General features: G+C 43.7%; 1 protein-coding gene across 1 annotated transcript; it reads left to right on the top strand.

Annotated features, from left to right (window-relative positions):
• The first annotated feature begins 1000 nt into the window (after window positions 1-1000).
• On the top strand, window positions 1001-16960 carry LOC122968637 (nucleus accumbens-associated protein 2-like). Its single transcript, XM_044334014.1, has 8 exons — window positions 1001-1094; window positions 6304-7119; window positions 7897-8102; window positions 9658-9917; window positions 11668-11844; window positions 14012-14117; window positions 15566-15663; window positions 16191-16960. The coding sequence occupies exons 2-8, from the start codon at window positions 6667-6669 to the stop codon at window positions 16826-16828; spliced, it is 1938 nt and encodes a 645-aa protein (XP_044189949.1). The 5' UTR covers window positions 1001-1094; window positions 6304-6666; the 3' UTR covers window positions 16829-16960.
• Window positions 16961-18467: the final 1507 nt, after the last annotated feature.

Below are 18467 nucleotides of genomic sequence, written 5' to 3'. Positions count from 1 at the left end.
CATTAGCTTACATTAATTAATTTCAAAGACGTTTTTGAGTGGAGGGAGACTTTGCATTACGGGGACCTTTTGCCCCAAAAGACTGTTGGGTCCCCACAATGTATGTATAAACAGATTTATGTCCCCACAACATAAGCAATACATACACACACCAGCACACACACACACACACACATGCACACACACACACACACAGCTGGCTGCACAGCTACTGTACAAGTCCTTATTTAGCCTTGAACACCTACCCACCCGTCACTCTCTGTAATATTGGCTGTAGGACACCAAAACCTGTTTGTCTCTCTCACACAGACAGACAGACAGTTAGAGAGACAGACAGGCTGTTATTATATATATATGTATGTATGTATATATACATAGAGAGAGAGAGAGAGAGAGTCTTTCATGTTAGAAACTATACTGTGATGATGGAAGCTGAAGCTGCAGAAAGCTGCTGTGTGTGTATATGTGTGTGTGTGTGTATGTGTGTGTGTGTGTGTGTGTGTGTGTGTGTGTGTGTGTGTCAGCCTGGCACACAGTCGCAGTATGCACGCTATGTACTCAGCATGCCAACTCAGCCTCGGCACTGCAATGCAGCGCTGTGCATTTGGCCAAGTCATGCCACACACACTCACACACACACTCACACACACACACACACACACACACACACACACAAATATACACACACAAACACACACACACACACACACACAAAAGCATGTGTGTGTGTGTGAGCAAAAGTGTGTGTGTGTGAGTATAAGTGTGTTTATTTTATTTTCAACCTTGCAGTGAGTTCTTCCCTATAGCGGATGTGTAATGCATGCTCACACTCTCTCTCGTCCTCTGCAGGGCAGTTAGCCGCATTAGCTCCCTCGCTGTCCTCAGATGACTCCTCCTCCTCCACCTCCTCCTCCTCCTCCTCCTCCTCCTTGGCTGTCTGCTGTGTCTCTACCTCCCCCCTCCCCCCTCCTCCTCCCCCCCCCTCCCCTCCCTCCTGTGACACACCAGACGATGCGTTGACTGAGCGGAGGAGAAGAAAACCTCTCCCAGCCAGCCAGCCGTCCTGCCTGCTGCATGGAGGAGAAGCAGAGGAGGTGAGGAGCTGTCTCTCCATTTACCTGTCTGTCTGTCTGTCTGTCTGTCTGTCTGACGTCCATCCTCTGCTAACTATATCTGTCCTGTTTGTCTGTCTGTCTGTCTCTCTTTAACCCACCTGTCTGTCTGACTGACTGTCTGTCTGTTTCCACTGCTGTCTCCCTGCTGTCTGTCTGTCTACTCAGACTGTCTGTCTCTCTGCTGCAGCTACACTGTAAACAACAATAACGCTGAACTGAACTGAACTCTGAAACAGACTCAACTTACCTGGACTCTACTGGACTGTACTGGATTGTACTGGACTTTAGTGTACTGTACTGGACTGTACTGGACTGTACTAGAGTCTGCCGAGCTCTGTGTTGGAGTTTGTCAGCAGCAGAAAAATGTGTAAATCTGTTAATGGAGTCTGGTTTATGATTATTGCTTTTGCAGTTTGCAGTGAGGTGTTAGTGGAAACCAGTGAGTCCCAGTTCAGAGTCAGTCAGAGAACCTTTTAAAGTGAACCGTCCTGTAATCTGCTGTCAGGGTTTTAAATCTGACTCTGATACTAATCTGCTGATACTGAGTAAGGATCATTTCCAGGACTCTTTTTTTTCCTCCAAATCTAAAACTCTCCCTCCGCTCAGAAATGTGTTTCTCTTCTTCGGATGTTTGTTCTTCTTCTCTGTGCAGAATGATGCAGAGTTTGTCTTCACATTCACCTGCCGAAGACGGAAAGTTTCTCTGAACTCATTGAAAATCTGACTTTAAGGGGGCGGGCCTTACAAGCATGATTTGTGACATCACAGATAGTTTGAAAGCCAATCATAGTCCAGGATTCAAGTGACATACAGTGTGATGTGGAAACTTGAAGCCTCCAGTTCACAAACACTGAGAATAAACTTTACAGTGAAGGAGGAGACGTCTGGCGTCCGCTGGAAACACTTCTGAAATTAAATGTTTGTATATTTATAGATTCTGGAATTTTTATTGAGGGAGAAGGAGTAGATGTACATTTTAAAGATTTAACAAGATAATTCAACTTTTTTTGTACAAACCATATCAGACACAAGTTATTATAGTATCCTATATACAGTAGATCTTAATCTTACTGTACAGCCTGGAGGGGATCTTGAAGATCTGTATGGTCACAGATATGTTCTTAGCAGATGTGTACACGGATACGTAGTAACTCTGTTTATGCTACTTTCTGTTAGTCCACTTGGAGGACGTGTTCCTCACTTGCACAGTAGATCGGCGTCTAAAGGAAGACAGGGTTGTGACAACGTGGTCACAACAAGTCGGAGGTACGGAGGCCTACACGTACACCCTCTGATGACGACATTTAGTCAGTGTACTCGTGGATACGGGAGGTATCATTTCAGCTTATAACAGTTTCCTCACCGTTACTCGGAGAAATAAGACAATATCACGCACCAGGGACGCTGTCAGCTGCCTGCTGTGACTGAATAAAAGTTACTTAAAGGATCATTCTGGCGACTTTCTATATTTTTCTTCATATTTGGATCCAAACCAACAATGAACTGATCTACTAACAAGTATTGTATGTGTATCGAAGCCTGATATATCTTATTTCTCTGTGCCGTAGACCTCCGTTGTTGTCCAAAAACTATTAAAAACACATCAGTGAAGACAGTGGTAGCTTGTTTAGCAATGGCTCCAAAGAGTAAAAACAGCGATGGTAACCCTCAGGTTTGAGGTTCCTAGTACAGCCACTGAGCATGTGCGGGAATGTGGTTCTGTTTACAGCTTCGCTAGCTTGATGTGCTACATCACACAACTTCTTGACTTTGTGCTACATTATAAATTTCTAAAAGAAATTCAGTACAAAGTCAAGAGGTTGTGTTATGTAGCACAGGGAGCTAGCGAAGTTCTGTAAATGGAGCCATATTATCACAGTGGCAGGTTACTATTTTCTCACTATTTTTTAGCCGTTTCTAAAGAAATTATAGTAAGAATTGTCTTCAGGGACGAAGGAATATGTCACAAAGTGCAGCGATGTGGCTCAATGATGTGTTTTTAATGATTTTTGGACAACGACGGAGGTCTACGGCACAGAGAAATAAGATATATCAGACTTTGGACACACAGACAATAGTTGTTAGTAGATCAGTTCATTGTTGGTTTGGATCCAAACATGAGATTTGTTGACATGAAGAAATAATAATAATAATAATAATAATAATAACAATAATAATAATAAACTGTATTTCTATAGCGCCTTTCAAAACCAGAGTTACAAAGTCCTTCACAAAATACAATACCATAAAATATAGGTGCAAGATAACAAACACAGAGAAATAAAACAAAAAACAAAGAACATCATACATAGAAAATGCAATAAAAACAGGGATTTCAAGAAGTGATCGAATGTAGAGAGATAAAATAAAATATCACAAAAGAACAGCATAAAAACATTTGAGTAGGCATTATAAAGATATTACACTGATGCCAGTTTGAACAGGTACGTTTTTAAAAGCTTTTTAAACTGATGCACTGACTCAGCTGATCTGATACTGAGGCGAGTTTGATCCACAGCGTCGGAGCTAAAACAGTAAAAGTATGATCCCCCTTTTGTTTGGAACTTTTAACAACATTGATTCTCTGATCTGAGGGGTCTCGGTACAGAATCAGGCGTTAAGAGTTCTGAAATAGACTGTGTGGAGAAAAATATAGAAAATCACAACCAAAACCTTCAAATCAGAATCTGACTGATTAATCTACAGCTAACAAGTCAGCTGCTCTGTGAGGCTGTATTTGAGCTAAATGCTGACATCATGCTCACAATGATAATGCTAGCATGTTGATGTTTAGAAGGTATAATGTTTACTATGTTAACTATGTTAGTTTAGCGTGTTAGCATGCTGACATTCACTAATTAGCAGTAAACACAAAGTACAGTTGAGGCTGATGGTAATGTCATTCGTTTTGCAGGGATTTGCCCAGAAACCAAAATATTGGACAAAATGACATTTTGACCAGATGATGGTGCTAGATGAAAATTCAGAGGATCAAAGTTATTATAACTCATCCTGAGGGGAACATGAATGTTCATACCATCCAATAGTTGTTGAGATATTTCAGTCTGAACCAGTGTTGGACCAACAAACTGACGTTGCCGTCCATAGAGACATGCTGCTAGCATGGCTAAAAATAAAATGCTATTATGACACTGATGAAGAAACTGTGTTTAATGTGGATCAATCACATCTGACTGATACTGCTCAATAAAAGGTTCACTTAAAAAGTTCACTTAAGAGTGAAACAAGCTCTGTTCCGGTATCAGAATTTTGATTTTTTAGTTTTTTAGTGAGATGTTCAACATGAGTTTGGTAGAATAATCTGCTGTTTGTACTGTTTCTAATAGATATCCATTATGAGTGCAGGTCAAAGTAAAAATATCAAAACTATGTGGTCCTGTGAAATGCAAACATTTTATATGTTTAGAGTTTAGTAGAAGTTAAGTAAGTTAATGGATGAAGCCAGGAGGTCAAAAGCAGACTGTAACAAGGAGAGGGTTAGATGCTGTAGAGCCGATGGCGCACAAGATGATGTCATCAGCATAAAGATAAACACTGCAACGTTCACTAGGAAGATAAATATTATCTATATATAGAGTAAATAACAGAGGGCCTAATACTGATCCTTGTGGGACACCTCCATTAACCCACAACAGTCTGAACTCCACTAGAAAGATCTGATGTGAAACCAAGAAGGTGGGTCACTTCCTGTAAGGTCCCTGGAGGTTATCCTTTCTTTTAGGTTCCCAGAAGTGAGGTGTGTAACTTACTTCTGGAGGAACACAATGGAAATAAGCCTTTATGGCTTTTTTTTGTGATTTAATCATTGATTATTGTAACTATTTTAAATCTGTATGTTTTGTATCATCAAATAAATTCATTAAATTATCCTGGGGACCCTATTCTCTTTCCAACTGGCTCACAGAACTGGGGTCCCCATATGTGAGGTCTGTAGTTGAACTCTCTCAGCTCACATGCAGTTTCACATACAGTATGTGAAAATATGTTTCCTGAACTCCATGTTTGTTTGTTTCTTCAGTTCTTCATACTGTTGTAGTGAATGATGAGCAGTCGGACTGAAAATTTTCACCTGTCTGTTCTCTGTTGGATCATCTGACTCTTCTATAACACCTTTCCTCTCTGGTGACACACAGTCGCTCTGAATGAATTTCAGCTTGCTCAGGTCTGATACTGCTAAACATTTTGTATTTTGTTTCTTTGTTGTGAGAAAAACTAGTTAAAGAGCAAAGTTTTGCTGACCTGTGTTGCTTCAACTTCTCAGTGGTCGCAGTGATGTAGAAATGTACTCCAGGGTGTGTCCGCACAGCGAGCAGTGCAGAGATGATTACCTGAGTCACCATACAGTGATGTCATCAGGAGGAGGGAATAAAAAGCTGAGTCTGAGCTTCTTGGCTTTCAAGGAAAAGCACTTTCATCACTTCCCTCCATCGTTTCCTTCAAGTTCCTTCAAGGACTGAGAAGCTTAGCTTAAAGTGTCTGAAACCTGTTGAGACTCTACACAGTTGGGTGAAAGCTGTGGGAACACTGACCTTCAATCAGACTTCAGTCATGTATGATATACATGATGATCTGCTGGGTTTTGTACTCAGATTGACCAAACATGTAATGAACTTACATCAAGAACCTGGTTCACCTGAACAATAGCTGTGCTTGTGTTTTATACTTCCTTACATGAATTAACCATGTGAACTATTCCCAAAGAAAAAAAGCACATGTGCAATTCATGTTTTCATATGTGAAATCTGATATATCACATGCCAATTTTTGACAAAATAATCTCAACTCAAGGCTCACTTACTAGCTTTTTCTGGAGTTTTTAACCATATTGCACAGTCTTCATCAGCAAATGGACTTTGTCAAATGTGATTTTCTTCAATCTCCCTTTTTTGCTGACAGAATTGTATCATACAAGTACATGGAATAATGTTTGGACCTATTCTTTTTATTTGGTTAAGTTGTTCTTTATATTGTTGTATAGTCATAAGTGGTATAATTATAATTATAAAATAATATAGTTTAGAGTGGTAGAGAGGAAGAGGCGTCTCAGATGTGATTGTTGTTTTCTCAGCTTGTTCTGCAGGTAGATGAGAAGGTGTGAAACTTGCATCCTTTAAACGTCTCCTTTCTCTCCTTCTGTCACCTTCCCTCCTCCCTCCTCATGTTCTAGTTGTTTCTATGTGTTGAGCTGACCTCCATCTTGATGATCTACAGCCTCCTCTTCCCCAACCTGCCCTGACTTCTACACCTCAGACTTGAACTCCACACCCCCCCCCCCACCCCCTTCCCTCAGTCTTGACCACTGACCTCTAACCTCTGAGCCGGCTGTTCTTCCACAACAACAACATGGATCTGAAACGTTTTGGAGGTGATATCTGCTGCATCCCTGGCACTTAAACATTCCACACCCTCCTCCACCTCTCCTCTGTCAGTCTAACTCTGGCTGGTCAGGAACATCTCCTCCTAGCCACCGGCTAGTCCGAACCCTCAGCCACTTCCTGTCCCGTCCTCCTCAGGAGTGGCAGCGTCCATCATGTCGGAGGGGCTGCTGCAAGTGGAGATCCCGGACTTTGGCAGCAGCGTGCTGGGCAGCCTGAATGAGCAGCGGCTGCAGGGACATTACTGCGATGTCTCCATCCTGGTGCAGGGTCAGGCCTTCAAGGCGCACCGGGCCGTCCTCGCCGCCTCCTCACTCTACTTCAGAGACCTTTTCAGCTCTGCAGCTGAGTCCTCTTCCTCCTCTTCCTCCTCCTCCTCCTCCTCCTCCCAGGCGGTGTTCGAGCTGCCATCCTCAGTAACACCGACGTGTTTCCAGCAGATATTGTCGTTCTGCTACACGGGACGTCTTAGCATGGCCACTAGTGAGCAGCTGGTCCTCATGTACACTGCTGGGTACCTGCAGATCCAGAACATCGTGGAGCGAGGCATGGAGCTGATGATGATGAAGGCCTCTTCCTCCTCCTCCCCTCTCTGCTGTGACTCACAGGTGGGTTTGACCATGCCCAGAGAGTTCTGTATAGACAGTTAGTCCAGGTAAACCAAAAACTATAGACCGAGTTAGTCCAGGTAAACCAAAAACTATAGACCGAGTTAGTCCTGGTAAACCAAAAACTATAGATAGAGTTAGTCCAGGTAAACCAAAAACTATAGACCGAGTTAGTCCTGGTAAACCAAAAACTATAGATAGAGTTAGTCCAGGTAAACCAAAAACTATAGATAGAGTTAGTCTAGGAAAAACAACAGCTATAGAGCTCATTAAGAAGACATAGAGATGGATAATCAAAGTAAGAAAGGCCTTCAGCATTATAAAAAATAACTCGCTATATGATGTTAAGTCTCATTTTATCCTTCCAGTGAAGTTCAGTTGCTTTCTGGCAACGAGGGTTTTCATTTTATAAATGCTCCAATACTTCATTGTGTTCATTGTGACCTCTGGCTACACAGCAATCAGTGATTTCACAGTGTTTTTTCCATCAGTCTTCACAGACAAACTATTTGCTTTTACCTCTGCGATTGTGTTTATTTCTCAAGGCCCCGACTTCTATCGTTGATGGTTTATTGTCAACAAGCATATAGATATAGTTCTGACAGGACAGAAGGTTAACTCTGAAGATATGTTTCAGTAATCACAGCTTTGCATCTCTTTAGCTTTGTAGACAAAGTAGCTGCTGTTTAAAAGGCCAGTGTGTTACCTCTTCATCACCTGTAAGAACAAAGAAGACATTTAGGAATAACTTTATTTAAACACATTGATGGATTACAGACGACCTCAGCAGATGAGCTCGGGGGCTTCGACACCTCAATAGTCCAGCAGCAGCAGCAGCACGGTGCCCCCCAGCTGCAGGAGGCCAGTCCAGACCAGCCGTCCTTGAGCCCTGAGGAGCTGCTGCTGGCTGTCAGCAGGATCAAACAGGAGAGAGCCGACACGCCTACCGGTGAGGAGAACGGCGGAGGAGGAGAGGAGGCCAGGTGAGGACATACATGTGTGAACCTGTAAACAAACAATTCAGTATTTATCACTAAATGCATTGTGATTATCCTTGAGGCCTAACAAATGTGTTTATATCCATGTTTACGAGCAAGTCTAATTGTTGGTTCTCTTGTTCTCCGCCTCAGTTGGCGCATTGCTTTGTTTCTTGGAGTGTTACGGCTGTAAACTGTAAATCTTCCACAGGAATGTATTTTGCATGCTTGTGCCGAAGAAATACTAATGAAATGAGCGCTCACTCCAGGTACCTGGGGTTAAAAAAAAAACAGAGATCCAATCTGAACAATCTAAAACAGACAAGTGGAAAACCTTCCCAAAGAGTTTAAGAGAGACCTGATTCAAAGGGACATGAGGCAGCGTTGGAATTTAATGGGGACTCAGGGCAAAATGCCCCTAAAAAATGTAAAATTGCCCTTGGAATTAGGATGACGGGGGCTTTTAAATGCCCTTGTAAAATAAAACAGTTAAACAGAGACTTAGTATGTTTTGCAAAGTGTGATTTTGCTCTGTATTCAAAGTGCAACAGCTGGGCTTCCATACCACACAGCTACTTACGGTTACATTACCAACATTTTTTTAAATTTGCAAACGTGTCACAGCTGAGTCACAGTCAGTTGGAAATGAAAGTAGGTTAGAAATGTGGACGGTCGCTGAGCCTAAAAAAGCTACCAAAGTTGTCATTGCGCATGTTATTTAAAACCATAGAACTCCGTACATGCAGACAATCAGCAATGTTGTTGAGATGTTGAACTGCGACATTGTTACATAACGTTGTGTTTATTGTTTCTACCTTTGAAAGTAAAATATGCATTAAATGGGTAAAAATACTCACACAGTTATAATCTGTAACTGGGATTATACCTCAGTGTCAGACTATTTTTACCCATTAAATGTTCTTGCATTATAAGTTTCGCTTTTTTTTTTTAACTAGAATCATTGAATATTGGTCTGTCATTGGTCTTTTATGAGGACAAAAAAGCCCTTGTAAAAAAAGTTAATTTCCTACCCTGACCTGAGGACAGTTAGAGCAGGTACAAAACTGTTATCCCCATTTGTACGACTCATCATGTCCCTTTTTATTAGAGTAGGCTTTTCGACTGGCCTTCAATTATGACCATTCAGAAGAGGTAGAAACACTTTCCTTTGAGACCAAATTATACTTCATGCGTCTGCATGGCCGCGAGGGTCCGGGGGACGTACATTTTGTCATCTGCCCATCTACAAAATTTATGACTATGTGCAAGTACCACAAACACTTCATCCAGACACCCAATTTAGTATCAACAGAACCACGTCCATTGTTGCACTATATCAGACCCCTTAGACATAAACTTCATTTGAGATTAATTTCAAGTATACACCAACCTTCAGACTTTATCTTATCCCGGTTTTAACAGACAACTGTTATCTCTGGTTTCATAAACCATTTCTGCATCAAAGCAAGCCGCTATACTTCTGTCACCTGTCTCCTCCTTGTCCTCCTCCTATCAGTCTTTCTCCTCCTGGTCTGACTCGTCCTCGTTGTTCTGTCCTCAGAGTGGACATTTCGGGGGACCTCCAGACCTCCAGGGGCAGTGCTCTGTGTTACCTGGGTGCAGGTGGAGGTTTGGTTCCGGGGCTGCAGTCCTACCTGCTGGCAGGCGGGGGGCGCTCTAGTCCAGGAGGATCCAGCCTCCCCACGGACTCCCCTCCCTCCCACCCCGCCACCGAGGAGGAGCTGGAGGAGGATTACTATGGCAACACTGTCCATGCCGGACTATACCAACACATCTACGGACACCCCGGTAACCACTACAGTAAGTTACATCATGGTACAACCAAATCTTAAAAATGAAACAGCCCAGTATGGAGGTGCATTAACCACAAAACTACAGAGTGGTGACCAGTAAACCATCTGCAAAATGAGATTTTATTAAAGAATGAAGGGGCAGACAGACTGGTGAAGGGCAACAGACATGATGCACTGTGAAACCCTGCATCCATTTAGCCCTTAAACAATAAACAACCAATGGATTAAGTCCTGCTTGGATTTGACAGACAAAAACAGGTGATCGTCCTGCACAGGTAGGCAATCAATGTCCACAGAAAAAGCACAAATTCCCAAAGAAATCAAGGCAAGTACAAAAGGTAACTATAATAAAGGCTTTTTTGGTGCCCATTTAACCTTGTTCAACCCAATAGTTCCATAAAAATATGGAGCCACAGGAGCAAAACTCAGGAACTATAAGTTCCCTAACAGTATTGTCTGTCTGCGTTCCACCGCATCTGTGGAACAAGAACTGTGAAGATTCAGCAAAAAAAGTCAACATAAGTTTGTCTTTAACATCAAAAACCACCAAGACCGTCCCTCATCCTGATAATGATTGACACATAGTGCCTCCTTATTATATGAATAAAGTTGTACACAAGTTGTAGCAGCCTGAGATTTGTGTTTGACCAATCAAGGATGTCCAATACTGCAATAGATCAGAAAGCTCAACCCCCAGAGCAGGGACTTCGGTGGGCCAGGAACTACAACTGAGGAGTTAAATTTAGACACTGGTAGTAAATAGTTTCTGGGCCATCAGAAAGACCTACACCCAGGGTGCATCCTTACAGCCAGATCATTAAGACGCATGTGATATAACCGTGATATCCCCAGTTTGATACCACCAAGTTAGTAGTGGTAACTACAAGTCATCCCCACATTAAATGAATGACACTCATCCCACCCATTGCTTCCCCTGACCTGGGATGCTCCATGCTTGTAGACAACTCTGCCAGCTTCGCCAAGCTAGTTTACATATTGAAATCCAATCACAATGTGGGTGGAATCAAGATAACAAGAGTGCTTATAAATACCAGATGTAAATGCAAAGGATCAGATATCAGTATCCAGATACAGATCACATGTTAATACCAGGTGGAAATGGGGCCTAAATGCACCTCTGGACTTATGAAGCTTCTGAAACTTCATTCATTCAGACTGTGATGTGTCTAAAGTGTTCACCATCATCAGTTCAAGTCTGTGAAGGAGTGCTATGAGATTTCCATCGATATTCATAACCAGTTTTATTAGTTGGAATAAGACCATAATTTGCTGTCTAACTCTGCAGAATGTGACAAATAAAATCAAAATGTTTATCTATTTATGTTTGTGTGAAATATCAATCCTTGATTCATCCCTTCAAGCGGACTCTTTGAAAGCCACAGAAATTGATGAAAAAGCCACAGACTTGATGAATTGTTGAGTTGGACAGACCTCCCAGGAACATACCCGATAAGTTTACGAGTGCTGAAACCTGTGTGAGGGGAAGTCTGGACATTTGGATTTAGCCAAAGATGTCATAGTTTTCCCTTGAGGCAAGTCTTACCTCATAGTTTCCCATTCACCTGAACACAGTCAGTTTTCTTGAGGCAGCATCTAGTGGACAATAGAGGAACTGCAGCCTAAAACACTTCAGCCTCAACACTCGACAGGTTAATGCACTTTAATATTGTTTTCATATTGTTGTTGACAGGTTTTGCTGACACCCCCCTTTTTCTCTGTCTTTGTCATTGGTTTAGTCCAAGAGAAGATGGAGATGCTGCCCCTCCCATTGGCTAATGAGCGTCGACCTTGTGTGCTGGTTGGTCGAGACAACATGGCCCTACCTGCCAGTCTGATCAGTCAGATCGGGTATCGCTGTCACCCGTCCCTCTACACTGAGGGAGACCCGGGAGAGAAGGTGGAGCTGGTGGCAGGTAGGACTCACCTGTCTGCAGGTTACTGGTGATTAGTAACAAAGTGAAGGAGTTCAAATATCTCGGAGTCATGTTCATGAGTAAGGGAAGAATGGGGCACGTTTTTTACTAGTTGGTTAGTTACAACCCTGAACCCATCAGGGACAAGATGAGGAGCTCAGACCAGAGAGAACTGTTAAGGTGGCTGTATAATCCCTCAGACACGAGGCCCATTAAACCACCTCTCCTGCGCCTTTCTGACGGCAGATAAGGAGGCATGGCCATTTCTATAACATTTTCTTCTTTCCTCTCCCATTAATCATCTCACCACCCCTCAGATTTATCTGCTGACCCTTTGGAGGGGCCCGACCCCTAAGTTGGGAACCACTGGACTAAACTAGCTAACTGTATATAAAGTAGTGTAAACTAGCTCCACCTCCAGCAGCTACAACAGTAACATGCTGCTCTAACACTGATGCTTCACTATTAATAATCTAATGATGTCATATATAATAATATATCAGTCAGAGGGACCAAACCACTACTTTTACTGCAATACTTTAACTACATCAAGCTCATAATACTTATGTACTTTTACTGCAATACTTTAACTACATCAAGCTCATAATACTTATGTACTTTTACTGCAATACTTTACCTACATCAAGCTCATAATACTTATGTACTTTTACTGCAATACTTTAACTACATCAAGCTCATAATACTTATGTACTTTTACTGCAATACTTTAACTACATCAAGCTCATAATACTTATGTACTTTTAGTGTAGTAGGATTTTTCATGCAGGGCTTTTACTTGTAATGGAGTATTTTTACACTGCTGTATTGGTACTTTTACTTAAGTAAAGGATCTGAATACTTCTAGCAGCCATTTTCTGTGTTTACCTGTAGAGATGTGAATGTGTATCCTCAGAGAACCATAATTCCAGCCTCAGTCTGGAAACTGGATGAACAGGGAAAGATGGATGGATGTGGGAATATTTGAAGGCAGCAAAGACTTCACTTTAGATGCTCAGATAAAATAGCAGAAAGTGAATTTTTTTGCTCCAGGCAGAAACTAAGGAGGCATTTTAAACATGTCTTACTGTTCTTTGCATTGCTGTTGTGTTGTCATGGTGACAATGCTGTTAGGAAGGTAATTAAACACAAAACTGTCTGGAAGAGCTGAGAGAGGCAGACACACTAAAGCAGGGCAGGAATTATACCACAGTTAAACAGCCAGTGCTGTGGATGCGCCCTTCTAACATGAACTACACACATGGCCAGTTTGGCGTTCCCTGTTTTGAACTGACCGTTGTGCCATTTAAAGAAAGTTGCAGATTTCCTCATTTAAAACTACATGTGACGCAGCAAATAAACAACTCTAACCCTGCTGGACATCAACAGTAGTGTGAGATTTCTGCCACTCCTGCAAATGTATGTGTAACGTTAGCATAAACATTAACAGCTAACCCAGCTAGCTAACATTAGCTAACAATTAATGTGATCAGCACAAGCAAAAAATAATTAATTAAAAATATTAATACATGATGTGTTTTAAAGTTACCAGGATATTGCTGCATAGTGTTAGCTAACTTCAAATGTACATAGAGTTTATAACTTGCCGTGAGATCTGACGGGTCACTACTTTTTCAGCGTGATGTGACGTTAACACACACACACACACACACACACACACATCCATTTCTCTACCACTCAGGAGAGTCTGACAGCTGTTACATGACTCTCAGCTGTCAGTGTGTTTAATGTTTAACATGTAAAAAAAAGTGTTTTAAGTCATTTTTGTGACTGCTCCTATGATCTCAGACTCTAATGCTAATAGTTGCAGGGTGTTTTTGATCACCCGTAGCCCATTTATAGACTTTTTTTTATCATTAAAATATAAGTATAACAAACATTGTGTTCAATTTTAATAAACTCAGTGCTGTTTTTCAATACACTGAGTCCTAATTGTTGATTGTAGACTGTTTTGTATCATACAACGTAATTATCACTTATTGTTATTGCACCATTGGTTTTGACCTTGGTGCCCTTCAATTTGGCTGCGATGCCCCAATAAACTTGTATTTATCAAAGACCAAAGTGGCCTTACCCTGCTAAAGAGATGAGTTATGTAAACCATGGTCATGTTTTATGTTCTGATCTTATTATTTCTTTGTGTGTGCAGGGTCAGGTGTGTTCATGACGCGTGGTCAGCTGATGAACTGTCACCTGTGTGCTGGAGTCAAACACAAGGTGCTGCTCAGGAGACTGCTGGCTACGTTCTTCGATAGGTGAGCTGTTAAATAAAGTTTTTATCTCTGCGTGTCCAGTACAGACATCGCTTCAGCTAGCTTAGCTTAGCATAAAGACTGAAACCAGGAGGAAGCTGCTGGTCTGGCTCCGTCCAAAGTTCAGAAATATATCTACCAACCTCCTTAAAACCAACTCAGAACATAAACAAGGCCATCGGGACAATTTATGTTATGTTAGACTTAGACAGACAGATAAAGCTAATGTCTAGTCAGCAAGTTTTACAAAAAGTAGCCTGAGGATTCCTTCAGCTGTCTCCGCCTGTCACATGATCCTGGTCCTGCATGTTGTAGCCAAGTGTCCCCATTTACAACTATCTGTAACTCCATAAATGTGACACAGCTAAGTTATGATTGTGACCCCTGTGTGGAAATCAAGCCCAAAAGGACAGAACATGCCTCTAAAACACAGAAATTAATATATAAATCTGGTTTTATGGACATATATCCATCTCTTAAATGGACACATCTTCTTTTTGTATAGCTCTAAACAGAGAAGGATGTTTTTATATGACTCAGAAACAGATATATGTCCCTTTTTGAATAGTAGGCCTCTGAGGAGGATGTACAGTGTGTATATATATATACGTATATACTTTTTTTTTGATGGCCGCCCACCTACAGCCCAGTTCTGCTCGAGGCTTCTTCCCTTTAAACTTCTAAAACAGATATACGAACATTTTTTCACACCTCAAAATACATATGTTTTTTCATTTTGAATGTTGGGTGATGTTAACCAATAGGAGCACAGAGCGCTTTTCATCTGTAAACATGGTGAACAGGAAGATGAATGATGTTTTCTGTCAAGGGGGGGGGGGGGGGAAACAAACGGCGAGCTCTGATTGGTCCAACATAGAGTCTGTCAGGTCTCAGAGCCAATCGCAGCAAGAGTTCATGACTCTATGATCGAGTGACCTTCTCAATTAAATATCCTGTAATCTGATCCTGACACATCAGACTACAGTTGGGTTTACATCAGTGTATCGCACACACACACACGTGATGACTCAGCAGTAATCTGATTGGACGGTCGGTATAACCTGCTCTTCCCTGCTCGTTCCCGTGAACATGTTTGAAATTAACGAAAAAGACGCGACATCACGACCGCGTGTCGCGCCTGTAATTGATGTCTGCAGATGCTCTGACATCATCAGACATAATCAGACGTCCTGTGACATCATCAGACGTCATGTGACATCATCAGACGTCATGTGACATCATCAGACATCAGGCTGCGTTAAAATAATCCAGAAGATTCTGACTCTCGGCTACAAAAACCTCCTTCACAATACAGCTGCTGCTTTACATAACTGTTCTGTCACATTGTCTCAGTGTGAGTGTGTGTGTGTGTGTGTGTGTGTGTGTGTGTGTGGGGGGGGGTAATCTAAAGCTTGGTATAGGTGCTGATTGGGTTGTTATGGTATCCATAGAAACACTCTGGCCAATAGCTGTGGGACAGGGATCCGCTCCTCCACCAATGATCCGAGCCGAAAGCCGCTGGACAACCGAGTGTTAAACACCGTCAAATGTAAGAGACACACACACACATACACACACACACACACACAAACACACACACACACACACACAAACACACACACACACAAACACACACAAACACACACAAACACAAACACACACACACACACACAAACACACACAAACACACACAAACACAAACACACACACACACACACACACAGTCTGACTCATGGTTGTATGTCTCTTTACTGTATTTTGGAAAGACTGAGACATTTCTTTCTCCTCCTCATCTTCTTCATCCTCTTCTTTTTCATCCTCCCCTCCCTCTTGTCCTCCTCCCCCTCATCTTCCTCTTCCTCCTCCTACTCCATATTCTCGACTTCTTCCTCTTCTTTCTTTTGTTCTTCCTCTTCCTCCTCCTCATTCTCCTCTTTTTCTTTCTCCCCCACCACCTCTATATCCTCCTCATCTTCCTTCTCCTCCTCCCCTGTCCTCCTCCACCCCTTCCTCCTCTTTTTCTTCCTCTCCTCCTCCTCCTCCTCCTCCTCTTCCTCTCCTCCTCTTTCTCCTCAGTGTACTGTCAGAACTTTGCTCCTAACTTTAAGGAGAGTGAGATGAACGTCATTGCGGCCGACATGTGCACCAACGCTCGGAGAGTCCGTAAACGTTGGCTCCCCAAGATCCAGTCGCTCCTCCCCGACAGCCTCCCCGCCTCCTCCCACCCCCGCAAGAGCAAGAAAGGAGGAGGAGGTCAGGGCGGAGGAGGAGGTCAGGGAGGAGAAGCTTCGGTGCAGCCCAGCGGCAGCCCCTTCGAGCTGGACCTGCGGCAGCTCAGCGCCTCCTACCTGGGCCTGGAGTCTCCGTTGTACGCCGAGCGGCGGGAGCGCGAGAGGGAGGCGGCGGCAGAGCGAGAGAGGGAGAAGGAGGCTCTCCTGCCTCACCTGCAGTTCGTCGGGTCTCGTGGGGGAGGAGCGGGGCAGGCGGAGGAGGGGCTGATGGGAGGCGAGGCGGACGGGGGAGGGAGGCTACAGACTGAGCAACCCCCAGAACTCCCCCTCTCCCTGTCCTCCTCCTCCTCCGCCTCTTCCTCCTCTTCCTCCTCCTCCTCCTCCTCACACCCCTCCCCCCAGCCTGCAGAGCCCGCCCCCACTCACAGGGGATTGGCCGACACAGATGAGAGGGGGGCGGAGCCACTTGAAGACAGCCAATAAGCTTTCTATTGCATCTGCCTACCTGTATGTAAATAACACAATAGCTACCTGTCCCCCGTCTGTCTGTTTCTACCTGTCTGTCTCCCTACCTCACTACCTGTCCACCTGTCTGTCTCTACCTGTCTGTCTCCCTACCTCACTACCTGTCCACCTGTCTGTCTCTACCTGTCTGTCTCCCTACCTCACTACCTGTCCCCTGTCTGTCTGTTTCTACCTGTCTGTCTCCCTACCTCACTACCTGTCCACCTGTCTGTCTCTACCTGTCTGTCTCCCTACCTCACTACCTGTCCACCTGTCTGTCTCTACCTGTCTGTCTCCCTACCTCACTACCTGTCCACCTGTCTGTTTCTACCTGTCTGTCTCTACCTGTCTGTCTCCCTACCTCACTACCTGTCCACCTGTCTGTCTCTAACTGTCTGTCTCTACCTGTCTGTCTCTACCTGTCAGTCTCTACCTGTCTGTCACTACCTGTCAGTCTCTACCTGTCTGTCTCCTTACCTCACTACCTGTCAGTCTCTACCTGTCTGTCTCCTTACCTCACTACCTGTCTGTCTCTACCTGTCTGTCTCCTTACCTCACTACCTGTCTGTCTCTACCTGTCTGTCTCCTTACCTCACTACCTGTCTGTCTCTACCTGTCTGTCTCCCTACCTCACTACCTGTCCACCTGTCTGTCTCTAACTGTCTGTCTCTACCTGTCAGTCTCTACCTGTCTGTCACTACCTGTCAGTCTCTACCTGTCTGTCTCCTTACCTCACTACCTGTCTGTCACTACCTGTCAGTCTCTACCTGTCTGTCTCTACCTGTCAGTCTCCTTACCTCACTACCTGTCTGTCTCTACCTGTCTGTCTCTACCTGTCAGTCTCTACCTGTCTGTCTCTACCTGTCTGTCTCCTTACCTCACTACCTGTCAGTCTCTACCTGTCAGTCTCTACCTGTCTGTCTCTACCTGTCTGTCTCCTTACCTCACTACCTGTCAGTCTCTACCTGTCTGTCTCTACCTGTCTGTCTCTACCTGTCTGTCTCCTTACCTCACTACCTGTCTGTCTCTACCTGTCTGTCTCTACCTGTCTGTCTCTACCTGTCTGTCTCCTTACCTCACTACCTGTCTGTCACTACCTGTCTGTCTCTACCTGTCTGTCTCTACCTGTCAGTCTCTACCTGTCTGTCTCTACCTGTCTGTCTCCTTACCTCACTACCTGTCTGTCTCTACCTGTCTGTCTCTACCTGTCTGTCTCTACCTGTCAGTCTCTACCTGTCTGTCTCTACCTGTCTGTCTCTACCTGTCTGTCTCCTTACCTCACTACCTGTCTGTCTCTACCTGTCTGTCTCTACCTGTCAGTCTCTACCTGTCAGTCTCTACCTGTCTGTCTCTACCTGTCTGTCTCCTTACCTCACTACCTGTCTGTCTCTACCTGTCTGTCTCTACCTGTCAGTCTCTACCTGTCTGTCTCTACCTGTCTGTCTCTACCTGTCTGTCTCCTTACCTCACTACCTGTCAGTCTCTACCTGTCTGTCTCTACCTGTCTGTCTCTACCTGTCTGTCTCCCTACCTCACTACCTGTCTATGTGTCTACCTCTCTGCCCCCGTCTATCTACCTGTCTGTCCACTCCCCTTACCTGTCTGTCTGTGTGTCTGC

The sequence above is a fragment of the Thunnus albacares genome, chromosome 2 (genome assembly GCF_914725855.1).
Source record: "Thunnus albacares chromosome 2, fThuAlb1.1, whole genome shotgun sequence".
In the NCBI taxonomy this organism is placed as follows: domain Eukaryota; kingdom Metazoa; phylum Chordata; class Actinopteri; order Scombriformes; family Scombridae; genus Thunnus; species Thunnus albacares.
Note: the sequence above shows the minus strand (reverse complement) of the source record. Positions and strands in the feature narration are given on the sequence as shown.

What these genes read in the sequence shown, in the direction of transcription:
- LOC122968637 (XM_044334014.1), top strand. Translation starts at nt 6,667, where the DNA reads ATGTCGGAGGGGCTGCTGCAAGTGGAGATCCCGGACTTTGGCAGCAGC. An exon ending in CTCTCTGCTGTGACTCACAG is followed by an intron (nt 7,120 to 7,896) that starts GTGGGTTTGACC and finishes GATGGATTACAG; the next exon opens with ACGACCTCAGCAGATGAGCT. An exon ending in GAAGGTGGAGCTGGTGGCAG is followed by an intron (nt 11,845 to 14,011) that starts GTAGGACTCACC and finishes TTGTGTGTGCAG; the next exon opens with GGTCAGGTGTGTTCATGACG.